Source organism: Daphnia pulicaria, chromosome 8, assembly GCF_021234035.1.
Source record: "Daphnia pulicaria isolate SC F1-1A chromosome 8, SC_F0-13Bv2, whole genome shotgun sequence".
Classification (NCBI taxonomy): Eukaryota; Metazoa; Arthropoda; class Branchiopoda; order Diplostraca; family Daphniidae; genus Daphnia; species Daphnia pulicaria.
This window is the reverse complement of record NC_060920.1, coordinates 2780571-2794551: the sequence shown is the minus strand read 5'-3', so window position 1 is coordinate 2794551 and position 13981 is coordinate 2780571. Positions and strand designations below refer to the sequence as shown.

At 38.8% G+C, this 13981-nt stretch overlaps 3 protein-coding genes across 3 annotated transcripts; 2 read left to right on the top strand and 1 right to left on the bottom strand.

Annotated features, from left to right (window-relative positions):
• Positions 1–4565: 4565 nt before the first annotated feature.
• On the bottom strand, positions 4566–7407 carry LOC124312369 (4-coumarate--CoA ligase 1-like). Its single transcript, XM_046776869.1, has 8 exons — positions 7041–7407; positions 6748–6955; positions 6462–6661; positions 6321–6372; positions 6161–6256; positions 5934–6088; positions 5343–5852; positions 4566–5267 (listed from the first exon to the last, which is right to left on the bottom strand). The coding sequence occupies exons 2-8, from the start codon at positions 6917–6919 to the stop codon at positions 4977–4979; spliced, it is 1476 nt and encodes a 491-aa protein (XP_046632825.1). The 5' UTR covers positions 6920–6955; positions 7041–7407; the 3' UTR covers positions 4566–4976.
• Positions 7408–8404: 997 nt separating this feature from the next.
• On the top strand, positions 8405–10994 carry LOC124312470. The gene is made up of 2 exons (XM_046776994.1): positions 8405–9673; positions 10256–10994. The coding sequence occupies exons 1-2, from the start codon at positions 9470–9472 to the stop codon at positions 10670–10672; spliced, it is 621 nt and encodes a 206-aa protein (XP_046632950.1). The 5' UTR covers positions 8405–9469; the 3' UTR covers positions 10673–10994.
• A 592-nt stretch (positions 10995–11586) lies between these two features.
• Positions 11587–13555, top strand: LOC124312421 (annexin B9-like). The gene is made up of 8 exons (XM_046776930.1): positions 11587–11750; positions 11824–11997; positions 12054–12258; positions 12369–12448; positions 12613–12685; positions 12781–12957; positions 13025–13206; positions 13287–13555. The coding sequence occupies exons 1-8, from the start codon at positions 11697–11699 to the stop codon at positions 13335–13337; spliced, it is 996 nt and encodes a 331-aa protein (XP_046632886.1). The 5' UTR covers positions 11587–11696; the 3' UTR covers positions 13338–13555.
• The last annotated feature ends 426 nt before the right edge of the window (positions 13556–13981 follow it).

Sequence of the window (13981 nt, the reverse complement as noted above, 5' to 3'; positions counted from 1 at the left end):
ACAAAAATGTCGCGAAAATCCATTTGCGAGAGGCCTCGACACCAACTGAGATGATATAAGAGCACAGCGCCAATCAAACGCAATATGCGAATTGTGAATCAGATCGGAAAATGGCGAATAACGGAGAATTCGAGAGCCCTTGCCAAACCTACGATGACGGCACTTGTGCTATTTGTCTGGGTTCGCATGTTAACAAATCGACACCAAACTGCGGCCATGTCTTTTGTTTCCGATGCTTGATTGACTGGTGCCAGATAAAGCTTGAATGTCCAACCTGCAAGCAACCGTTCCAGAACTTTCGCCACACCATCCAAATTCGACCGACTGGCGACCAAATTTACACACCTGATCCTCCCGCCGCTCCTGTCGAAAATCCACGCGTTATTGATTTGAATTTCACAGTCATCAACGAAGGCCATCGAGATCTTCAATCGTGGGTGATTCAATCTGCTAACCGCATGATTGTGATTCCCATGCCGATGTCCAGTCACGACAGACTAAACGATCCTGGATTTCGTCTCCGATTCTTCGCCTTTTTGAACCGCCAGTTCGACATCAACGTAATCGACATGGTGAGCGTGGCGACTGATGAGTCTTGAAAACCTAAAACTGACATTTCAAATCGTGTGTACGCATTTTCTGAAGACATTGAAATACATAATAATTCCTTTTAAACTATGACTTCTTTGCATTTTTTTTATTCTCAAACATTACATTGAATTACATAATTTCGCTTAAAAAGCGATGGCATATCGGCAAATGGCAATCTAAATTTAGTAAGCTTATGACTGTACGATTTCTAGGCTATATCAACCCCTCGCCAAAGTTCATGGACAAGGTAAATGTCAGCACGCGCCGGACATGCACTATAAAAGGGCGGGACTAAAACACGGTGAGGGAGATATTACCATGGCAACGGCGGACTAAAAACATATATCCTCATCATTTCATCATGAGATGTTTCCTTTTGCATCCGTACGCATATCCGAATCAATACCGACACCACACAGAGTAGCAGTGCTCAACCAGTGATCTATTTTGATTAAACCATATTTCTCCAGTCGATATTATCTCATAGAAATCCAATATCTCAAGCTGATTTTGGTTTGTGCTGTCGTGGCTTACTAATTCTAGTGAAATATAGAATGACGAGACTCTTCAGAAACTTTATTAGAGTTCGGACTCGCAGTCAAAGTGAGTTAGTCTTGTTTCCGGCCATGGAGGGGAACAAAGTGTCCCCATCAGCGGTTCAGGAATCGAATGGCAACGTCTCCTAGTGTTTCCAGCCGTTTTTCATCTGGATGCGCCTCTTGGGAATTTAACTCTACCACAAGTGTTTTCGATTCAGTAAATTCATCAACGTGTATGGCGTTTTGCTGTTACTCATGTGCGAATGGGCGAGCATTGACTTTATCGCAATTACATTCTGGAAAATCTCATTCTCGTTCACCCAGCAGCAGTCGACGAACGCGCTGAACGTCTCCATGTCCACCACTCTGAGCTGGAACGCCCGAATCGATACGTTTGAATCATTTCTGTTTTATTGCCATTGTTTTCCCGACGTTTTATTTCCACACGGCTCACCACAAATGGTGCTGCGCCTCTGGAACGTTATGGAGACATTTGATTTTGCTTATTGCAGACTCAATCACGACAAATTGAGAAAAATTCTGCTGATTGGATTCTTCCCTATATAGCGGTAAGTGTATTTAAGTAGTATTAAACATGTCATTTTCATTTAATCGATTTGATATTTTGACTCAGGAAATTGGGATAATAATTTACAATCTACTAGTCAAGATACCAGATTTTGCAAATGAAACGAGTTACCGGAAATTTGTTACCGCCAATGCTTATTTTGCCAAGATCGTGCCAATCAGCGCGCTGGTCTTGTATTATTTGGTGGTTTGGTTGAGTTCTCTATTTTACGAAGAGATTCGATTGGACATCGAAAGGACCTACAAGGTCAATCAGGAAAACATCTGCAGGTGGAAGTGCAGTCTGGTTTTGGCCGGAGAAGTTGTCGACCGCATCAACGACACTTTCGGGCTGATCCTTTTGATATCCATCACCCACTTCTTTGTCGAATTTATTGCACGCTCGTTTTACCTCGTCAACAGCATTTCGATGACTAACCAACCCGACTGTATTACGCTGGTCAGCATGTCTTCGGAAAGTCCTTTTTCTCTAGTTCATCGCCTACAGCCCCACCAAAATTCACCACCGGGTAGTCATTTACTCCGCATTTACTATTCTGAAGGGAATGTGGGACAACTTAAGTTTACTCCTTTATCTGTTTCAGGCTATTCAAGTAGCGAAATTGCTTCGCAAGATCGGCAGTGTTGATAATAATCTGCAAAATCAAGTTTGTTGCTGACATTTATTACGTCTTGGTGATTTAGGGAGATAAATATTTGTGATTTGATCCAAGGTTTCGTTGTTGGCGTTGTTGGCACTGGGCATAGTCCAAAATTGGCCCAAAATATCGGCTTTGGGCCACTTTGACGTGAGCCTTCATTTAATACCACAGGTATTTTAAAAATTATGATAATAGTAATTTGTTGGATAACGGTTTCCACGTCTCCTATATAGTTGATCGGGACAACTCTATAGCGTACCTTTTTATTCTCTACCAGTTTTATGCTTCGGAGAGAAATGACTGATGATCGCAAAGGCGTTATGAAATAGTTTTCAAATTCATAATTTTATTGCCAGTTGTAGTTTACACTCGCCTTTGTTTATAATCTATACTTGTAAAAATTTTATAGCAGTTAGGTGAAATACAGAAATTACAAATAAAAGTGCCAGGCGGTGAATCACGCTGTAAACTAAATTTTAAAAGAGTTCAATATTGGGCCAGTGCAATATGTTTTATCCGGAATTGCATTACTTTAAACCTTCTCTGCGTGCTAACCTTTTCAACAATTATATCAAGAGAAGAGCTTGACCTTTCCATCGACGAAAGATGCATCCTATTAGTCGCTATTAGTCCGAATGAATTATTTTGGAACTATATCTATAGGCTACGCAGTTACCGCGGAAACCAATTTCTCAAGTAGCGCAACACATATATGCACGCATGAAATTAATAATAAACTCTGATCCAGCCGATGTATAGGCTGAGTCCTTTTGTCAATCGCAACACTTTTTCAGTTTTCATCCCTCATGCAATGTAGCATGACTTCGCAAATAACTGTTCAACTATATATAAGTAAAATACAGTAAAATATAAACTTTTTAGTTAATTATTATAGAGGAAGCCTTCAGCACCCAGGTCGTTATACGATGGTCGTTACAAAAGTGGTCCCTGTCGTTCCAGTTGTCCCACCGCGTAATAATATTTCTTGGTGTTTGAAACCTCTGTTTTTGTGGATGCGCGTTTTAGGGATACAGCTCGAAGAATTCGAAGCGTTGCGATTCCATTCGATTCCATTCCATTCGAAGAACCCGTCATTATGTACAGTAATTTATTACCACGGCCATAAGTGGACATATGACAGAAAAAGATTCACCTTTTTGCTTTCTGGAATCATTTCCTCGTTCCGTGTAAATGAGAGTTATGCTAGTTCGGGTTCTGAAGTTCTTGAATCTCTAATTGAAAATCTTTCAGTTTTGTACTGGGCTGGGCTACCTAGTTAGACCACATGCGACCACATGTTATCATATGCTTTTGATCTATTTTAACTTTTGATTGATGATTATCAGTCAATCAGCACTGAATCAACTTTGAGTCTCAGACACCAGACACAAAAATTTGGATGCGATCCACAATTTTATCATTTTTAGTCAGATAAAGCAATGAAAGTCCTTGAGAGGATGAGAGTCAGGGCGAGGTCGATCGACAGTTTTCTTATTTTGATGTATTACGAAATGGGACTGTTATAGATATTATCATGTTCCAGCAACGAAAAATCTCATATTACTTAAATATAATGCAAATAAATGTTAAATCAACTCCTTAGTAAAATTTATTATTGAAAATTTAATTAATCGAGGCTGGACTCGAACCCGCAATTTTCGGATGACTATAATCTGATAGAAGTCCGACGCCTTATCCATTAGGCCACACGATCATACTTAAAAAATTAAAGAAAATTAATAGCCATTATTTAAACTATGGCCAAATGACTGTAAATCTGTTTTCCCTTTTCTCCTAAATCAGACTAGGATTTTCTTTCGATTTAGTGCTTCCAAAATGTTATGACCATCGTAAATGGTAAAACTCGACGCCACAATTGACAAGATATTCACATTGAATTTCACACGTTATGCGTGTTATTTTTGGGGATCGCAATAAATGAGCAAAAATGTGCCGTTAACTAATTGTGTTAAAATTCAACCAGGAAAATACTACCGGTTAAGTCAATCAAAACATTTCTTATCAATAATAACAACCCGCTAACTTTAGCGCATGCACAAAAATTTAACTTACAAGCCAACCAATGTCAAATATGCCGGTATACTCTTGACTCTACTTTCATTTTTATGTCAGAGTGAAACTTGATCACGTTGTTCACGTTTGGGCTCTTCGAGGTCAGCAATATCGAATATGCTTACATGCTCAGTTTGGTTTGACGGTTGTTGCTTGTATATTGATTCATGGTGTCCACTGAAATACTCAAATCCAATGATACAAGCCGGATAAGATACAAGTCCCAAATTGAAGAAGAAGAAGAAAAAAAAGAAACAAATTAAGAAAACATGGATCAAGGTATGGGAAGCGAATAAAAAGATACGGTCGTAAAATGATCGTAAGCATTTTTTAAATCAAAACATTCACAAGCATTCAATCTCTAGCAGATTAGAAATAATTATTGAAAATAAAATACAGACATTGGTATTATAGTGACATCTATAGTACATAAATGAAATAACAATGTATAGATGAGAATGAGCAACAAAATATTACGCGCGGCATGACAAATTAATCAGATATTTTTCTCTTGACTTGAATTATTACAAAAAAAAATATTTTTTTACTTGGCTTGAGCATATTGACTCCTCAATTCACGTCGGAGAACCTTGCCCAGGTTGTTTTTCGGCAGAGCATCGCAGAACTCGATTCCGCCTTTAATTTGTTTGTGGGACGAGACCTTGGAGTCGACGTATGTCCGAATTTCAGCGTCGCTGACCGACTCCATTCCCGGTTTCCTGACGACGTAGGCTCGAGGAAGTTCTCCGGCGTGTTCATCGGGGATTCCAATCACGGCGGCTTCCACTACAGCCGGATGCCCGGAAAGGATATCTTCAAGCTCAGCTGGAGCAACCTAATAAGAGAGAAATATTTCCGTTATTTCAATTTTTTTTTTAAATCTTTTCCAAGAGAAAAATTAAAAATTAACCTGGAATCCTTTGACTTTGATGAGTTCCTTGAGGCGATCGACGATGTAGAAGTTGCCGCCTTTGTCGTAGTAGGCGACATCGCCAGAGCGGAGCCATCCGTCTTCGCCAATCATTTCCTTGGTGGCTTGCGGGTTTTTCCAATATCCTTTCATGACTTGCGGACCAGTCATGTAAAGTTCACCTTGTTGATTAGGGCCGAGCGTTTTGCCGCTCTCCAAGTCGACGATTTTGGCTTTTGTCCTCGAAATGAGACGTCCGCAAGAACCCAAATGATCGTTATTGTTTAACGGAGTCTGCATCGCCCCGGGTGACATCTCCGTAAGTCCGTAACCTTCTTGAACGAGTAGGTCGGGCTTGTTGAATTTCCCCAGAAGGTTGTTGGCTGTTTGCGCTCCAAGCGGGGCTGCCGAGCTGAAAAGGGTGTGAACCCGTTCAAAATTTTCCATTTTGAGTGCCGGATGTTTGATGAACAGCTGGGCCAGAGTCGGCACGATATGCAACAGCGTTGGCTATAAGCGGATTAAAAACAAATAATGATAATAATGAAACGATTGCGCAAGATTAATATTAGGCAGCAGCGGGATACATGCCTTGTGATCTTCAATGGCTTTCAGGTAGCTCGGCACATCCAAGTGGGGCAGAGTCACCAATTTTGCTCCCAAATCGAAGCCGATGTTCAATATTCCAGTGATGCCGTAAGAGTGGAAGAATGGCAATAGGCAAATGTGGATTTCTTGGTATTGGTCTTGAATATGACATTCAATTTTTTGTTGTAATTTTATAAGCCAATCGCTTGAAATTAAACACGATTTATTACCTGTAGCCATTTGATTTTTGGAGGTCCCTGGATGAATATTTTGTGAAACGTTGACACCTACATTGGCGTGAGTGAGCATCACGCATTTAGGCAGTCCTGTTTAATCAGTAAGGAAAAGTTGAAGTAAATGTGAAAGTGTTGTTTTCTCAGTCGAACATACCAGTGGTACCACTGGAATGTGGAAGTATGAACGTATCCTCTTGAACGTTGATCTGAAAAAATGTTCGTCACTATAGCTTGTTAAATTCAACGTTCCGAAAAGTGATTTTCGATCTTCCACAGTAAATATTGTCAAGCTTACATCTACGTTATCGTTGAACAGATCGCCGGAATCCTGAAGCATTTGTTGAAAGCAGACGAATCCTTCCTGCGGAGGACCGAGTAAGATCACTTGGCGAACTGAAGGGCACATCTGAGCCATTTTTTGGAGCATCTCGGCCATTGGGGTGACACCAAATATAACACTGGCTCCAACAGATGTCAACTGGCGAGCAATTTCCTCTGAAATAATTAAAACAGAAATTAGAAGGTAAAATAAATGTGATTGACATTTCTTCCTATGATATTTTTTTTTGCACATAGCCTACCTGGGGTAAAAGTAGGATTGACAAGGGCGACGGGCATTCCGACACTGGCAGCTCCTAGGAGAGCGACGGGGAATTCGGGAACGTTGGGCGAAATGATCGCCATCACGTCGCCTTTTTTGTATCCGGCTCGTGTCAAAGCGCTCCCGCATTTTCGGATGAGGTGGCCCAGCATCTCTTATGTGTATTTGCGTCCGGTCACTCCGCATTCCTGCGAATCAAATTCCAGTCAAATAATAAAATACTCGCGAGCAATTTCGAAACAGAATTAGATTGGAAATGAATTGTATACATACCAAAGCGATTTTGTTGCTGTATTTGCTTGCGTTTTGGAAATATCTCTGCACCAAAGTCAAGCCGTGTAGTTCGCAATCGCTGTGAGGTGAAGTGACGATATTTTTGTCAATTTTGCCGGCCAGATCGGTCGCTGATGTCTGCTGATTGTACGCCGGAGCCAGCTGATGACTCAGAGCCATTGGTTGGCTGTTGATGCTGGCCACAATGCATGCCCGTTTGTTGGCAAACAAGGTAGCTCTCTGGAGGGAGGATCTCAGGTGCGATGCCATTTTGTCTTCAAAATTTTCTGCAAGTAATTTTTATTATCTAGAATTTTTTTTTCTGGTTTACTAAGCGGTTTGGACAAACTATGTATTAAAAGTCCGGTACAGCCTGTGCCTGTTTATATAGGGAACCGTTTAAGCGATAAAACCCTGACTCTGCTGACGCAGGAGGATATTTGACTTATGTTGACATAGTATAGATATTATACATGAAGCTACATTCAAACTTTTTCGGTTTTCCCAAGTTTTTTGGGGCCTATAAATCCTAAACACGAGCTGCCACTGATAGTGACGGGAGCAATCCGTACGTAGGTAATATATTTGTTTGATTAATTTCTCTTGCAAGAAGTCCGTTGTTTGAATTGATATATAATTTGGAGGTCGTCTGAGTGGCACTGTGTCAACATTACTAGCTGTACAATGTTCACTTTGCCTTTTGTAATGTTGGTGATAATTGATAATACTTTCATATTCTAAACCAAATAACTGAGTTTGAACATGGCACAGAGATATTTAGCAATAAGAACAAATATTTATAATCAATTCAGTCAGCTCTTCATCAAACAACAAAAAAGAAGGTCTTAAAAAATTGAACGACAGTTCATGATGAACGAAAACTGAAATGTATTACGTGCGTTTCTCAGCAATATTCACTTAAATTTTTTCTCCGAGAATGTTGTAGCCTACGTTCGTCACCATTTTATATTATAGCTATACTCAAGGTTAGGTAGTGCGATATCCCGTTCGAGTGCTGATAATTTGTTTATTTCCACAATTAGGGTCACTATTGGAGAGCAAGCAAATCGCGCTATTTGTTTCGATATACGCATTTGTATATTAATATAACGTCATCATCCGTCCCAAGGTTACATGGGGAAAACCGGATGTGTATATAGCGTGCAGTTGTATTTCTTCACCATTTTATTGGATTTTCCCACTTTGAAAGTATCAATCACCTATATAATGGCTGGGTGGGAAAATCGCCCCAGAGAGAGCACTGAGTTTATCTCATTCAAGAGATGATAACGATGAAAACAGGACAGTTTGATTACAAGGGCTCGGCATAAAAATCTTTCGTTTTGTATCGGGTGTATGCGGGTGTGTGTGTCTGTTTAACATTCGGAAATATTATTTGCCGTCGAATTTTCGGAATTTTCTAGGCCTAATACTGTATTGCTGCATGTGTGAATCACCTTGTAATAACCCAACATAATCATATCCTGTTATTGTTGAAATTATTTAACCAATTGCATAATGACATCGAGTATAGCCTTACTAAACATGGACTATCACTTCCGTAATATAGCTGATGTGCTGGTTTTTATTTTTCGATAATTAATGGGCGGACCCTTGGATGCCGCTAGGCATTGGCAGCCCATTGAAAGAGCGCGCTATTAGTTTATCAGTGCTGTGCGTAGTTCATATAAAACACAAGACATCTATGTGTCCTTATGAGAGTTTGGTGATCATTGCCACTGGAAATTTTAAAAAGGAAAATTGAATATTGCTCAACAGCGCTAATTAATTTTGACATCGTGTTTTCAAATAAATTAAAGAACTTCAAAATGAAAATTCTCCATAGAATTATACAGGACTATTTTAGGTTGTATTAAAGAAATGGTTTAAGGAGTGGTACGTGACACGAATGAAGATTAGACCAAGATTTTCCAGATATTTTTATATTCCAAGGTATTTTAAAGAGAGTCTCACGCAAGATAGTTTAATTTTTATTTCATTATGTTTTTGGTTTTTTTCATTGCGAGTTAATTGTCCTTCTGTATAGAGCCAATGTCCAGTAATGATAATATAATAATTAAAAAAAACCTTTTTCGTATTAGGGCTAGTTCTTTATGCAAGACTTTGCCGAGAAAAATACCCCAAATGATTCGTCGTCCCTTTATTATAACCCTATAACATCTTTACTTGAGACCATGCGAAAATCGGACGAGAACAATTTAAAAATAGGATTTATTTTTTTCAGTTTCTGTTTGCTTGGGTTTACATTTAAGTTGGGCGACGCTCAATTCCAACGATAGCGTTGACGGGCTGCGTCACTATTGAATGAATCCTTTGTCGAATTGCATCTTTTCACAATTTATATAGAAAGCGATAGAAAGACATTTTTGCCATCAATACTGAATTTCTTTTGCCATTTGGTGAAATTAATGTGCTGGTGTTTCACGGACAGGGAAGAAGCGGAACTGATTGACGATTGTGCACCAAGCTATTTTGATTTCTTCCATGGCAAATCGCATGTCGACACAGTTACGAGGCCCCATTCCAAACGGAAGAAAAGTGTACGGGTCACGTTCAGCTCGGTTCAGCTTTGTTATTGGCGCTCCACCTGTGTCAGAGATAGTATACACATGGTAACAATGGTACAAAAAATTTAACACGTTTATTTGTTGATAGTATACCTATCGGGATCAAATGTTTCGGGAATCAATAATTCGCCAATTAATAATTAGAAAGCTATACCTACATTGCTTTTCACTGGCCTTTTCACAATCAATCGGGCATAATCTTGTTTATTTTATGGCGAAATCCTCAAATTTTTAAGTTTTGTAGTTTATTAGAAAAACTTACTTTTGTCAAGGTCGTTTTGTCATAAGGCTCCATGTAAACCGCGGCTGCCGCGTGGCAGAAAATGATTTGACCGTCTGATTCATACATAATTTATTTTACACCTGATTTTTATGAAAATTTGAAAAATTCTAAAGCAAAATACGTATAGAACACGTGGGGATATTTAAATAAATTTATTTCTAATTAGAAGTACCATATTTATACGAAAATAAATGAATTTGAATTTAAACTTTTTTTTTATTTTTTTACAGAAATATTTCAGATTTTCACGGAGGGTTTTGTGTGTAACATCTTGAACCGTCTTGAACGCTTGAACACTATAATAATAAAGCTCATTAAAAAAATTTCATGTTACATTTTTAAAGAAGGCAAGTAAGTCCTTGTCTCCTACACCGCCGACTCCCGAGGCTACCACGCCCATCCAACAACCTGCCCGTCACTCCCGTCAACAATTTGGTAGCGCCCGTCCAAAAAAGCCGATCATACCACCGCTGCCAAGTCTGGAGTCTCGTTCATCGCTCCAGTTGCCCCCATTGTCGCTCTTCCAGCCCCAGTCCAGGACACTCCTGAGGTTGCCGCTGCCAAGGCGGAATTCGCCGTTAAATTCGCCGCCGGCTCTACTAATACCCCGGCAGTCGTCCGTGCTAAGCAACGAGTTTTATTTGAATACGGATTTGCACCATTTGCTTACAGAGGCCTACTACAGTGGTTACGGTTACGGACTTCGTTCTCCTTACGCTTATGCGCATGTGCCTTCACATCAGCAGCGATTGAATACTTAAATAAATTTAAAAAAGGCGATAAATACTTAAAAAAAGGCCAGGAATACTTATAACAGGGTTTTCTTACTTAAAAACGCGCTTTTAAAGTAGAAAAAACCGATTTTCTTGTTATTTTATTAAAAGTAGGCTATTCCTGGCGTTCTTTTAGTCTATTTAAGTAGGCCTTTTTTTATCGCTTCTTTGTTATTGCAAGGCTAAATAACGGCATACTATGAATAAAGGGGAAGGTATTGTGTGCTTCTTTAATATTTGTAGAAATATGTATAGAAAGAAATTTATTTTGTAATTTGAACTGAATTTGAATAAAATCTCAAATGTGAGAAACACTTGAATTATTGACCTCAGACCAATAAAATGTTATAATTACAAATTACACACAGCACACCGACATTTTACTTTTATTATTTTTCTTTCGTAAATCATATGAAGCCGAATTATTGCTCTATACTAAACCAGCATAAATATGCTTTTCTCTAGCACACACACGGCGGCGAATTTCAAACATTTTCCAAATTCATATTGCAATAGCTAGCTAATATAGTCACATTTTTAGACGCCGTTTAATGCCTGGTTTGGTCTACGTGCAATTAATCGGTAAAGGTTAATCTTTTGTTATATGGTATCACAAGGTTATACTCAGGTAATGTAATAATGAAATAAAAGTCTAATTAGGAAGATAAAAATTACCAGACTCCTTTATCATTCGTATAGGCTCCCATGTACACCTACTGCTTAAATGCTACTTAAATTATGTGGTTACTCATATTTACAGCGCAATTGTGTAATAAAATCGGCGCGTTTTAGTATCGTAAAGGTATTATATGTCATCGTATTGGTAAATATATAACCTTCGCCAGCTATATAACGTGATAAGTTTGCGATAAAATAGTGCGACATTTTAATAAAACGAAGGAAATGGGCGATTCGCTTTTTATAAAAAGTGAATAGATTTTATAAAATCTATTCGTAAACGAACCACTTGAAGTAACAGTAAGACTTCTTCATCCTTCGCCCAACTCCAGTCATGAAGATTTTAATCGTTGTCTTCATTTTTTCGTCTGGGATGGTCTTCGGTCAAGTAAAATAAATGCACGGGGATTGCTAATTTAAATGACTCTTTTGTTCAATTGAGTGTTGATTTCCCAATGTAGGATTTACCCACTTTAGTGCCGGCTGACCCGTTCGACCCAAATGGAGACGCCGCTCGACTATTTGACGCCATTGACGGATGGGGAACCGACGAGGACAAGATCGTCAGTGTCCTTTGCTATCGAGTTGCATCCCAACGTGACGCAATCACAACTGCTTACAACAGCCAACACGGCGTAATTATAGAATAATAATTTAAAAAAAAATAATTTGGCTCTAATAAACTATGCAGAGTTTAGTCAATGACCTCGAGTCAGATTTGAACGGAAGCTTTCAAACGCTGGCCGTCATGCTCACTCACGGTATGGCCAAGTTTTTATCCATCGAGCTGCACGAGACTATGTCCCGTTCGGGAACGGACGAGACTTCCCTGACTGAAATAGTTATGAGTCGGTCTAATGCAGAGTTGGCAGAAGTCAGAAACTTTTTTCTCGATTGTGAGTATAATTTTTGCATACAGTATTTATTAAACGACGCGGTTTATTTAATTCATAATTCAATCATAAAGGATCCTAATTCTATTTAAAATATCTGTGTTGGATTTTAGATTATGGACATACACTACTTTCCGAGATAGAGAGCGATACCTGCTGTGCCTACCAAAAGCTTATTATGCAAATGGCAGAGGTATAGACAGTTACAGATCTGTATATATGTTTATGGAAACAAGAGAATCAGTCGTATTATTCAATTTGATTTGATTAACTTAACAAATTATTGGCATGTTAGACACGTTATTAGAGTACAGATTGTTATATAGCTAATTTTTCATTTCTAATATCATTATACAGGGATCTAGGGACGAAAGTAATCTAGAGAACGAGGCATTAGTCCAAGAAGATGTTAAAGCTTTGTACGAAGGGGGTATAGTACACTTGAATTAAATTTTTTAAACAAATCTTAAGTCAAAATTATTTTAGCTATTATCTAAATTAAGCAATTGATTTTTTCATATTAAGGACCGGCGATAGAAGGAACTGACGAGAATCTTTACGTCGACGTCTTTTCCCTTCGCAGCTTTGTCCACCTGAACGAAGTCGCCATTCTTTACGAGGCCACTTACGGAACTTCACTCACTTCCGTTGTGACGATTGAGTTTGAGGGCAAAGAAATGGGAAATGCACTTGTGTCCATTTGTAAGAAGCTGTTGAAATCCTTTCTGGATCTTAGAGAATCAAAATCAGAGAATTCTTACTTTTACAGTGCAATATAGTCGGGACAAGGCCAGATACTTTTCAGCGCGATTTCACGTATCTGTTGCTGGAGCAGGGACAGCCGACCGCGATTTGATGCGGCTTACAGTCAGTCGCTGCGAAACCGATCTCGAAAACATTAAGAGTGCTTATCAAACTGTCTACGGCGAATCGCTGAGGAGCGTTGTCTCTGTGAGTATTTTCAAAGATATTATGGGGAAAAAATTGCAAAAACTTACAGCTGAATCTCTTTCATTTATTTTTCATGATAGAGCGATACTTCTGGATCCTACCAATCAGCTCTACTAGCTTTGATTGGTTAAAGCATATTAAAAAAATAGAAGACCAAATGATTTATTGTGTCACTCAACCAAACAACCGTCTGATGCAAAATTAGTTATTTTTCAATAAGCTACAGTAAATTTTCAATGGAAAAAATTAGAAACGAAACAATATAAATAATATCAGAAATCGCGCAGAAACCGGAAAATTAAAAGCTAGAAAAAAACTGCCCAGAATTTAAAAAAAAAAACCGACAGCAGATCATATCACACCATCGGACGATGACAAAATTACGAGAATTATGGACGTCTCCAGCAATGGAGTAGTTAGACATCCTGCGTTGAGTATTCTTCGCAAATGTGTCAAATAAAATTTGTGTCCAAGTTGGTCTGTGTCGCCTACAGCGTCTTATGGAAAAACCAACTTCTTCTCGTTAAAAAAATGTTTTCCCCTGATCTACAGTATATATATATTATTCCCCCCCCTCTTCTTCCTAACACGGAATATTTTATTCATTTCTTTATTAACTAACTTTTATTTCGAGCCCCAATTCAATGTAGTTATTTTTTATTACATTTTGTTTGTGACTATGGACAAGTTCGGGATGCTGAGTTGCACAACCGCTAAATTAGGATCGTGCGCCAACGGGTCCTTTTAACGTTGTGGGGATAGTAGAAAGCGGGTT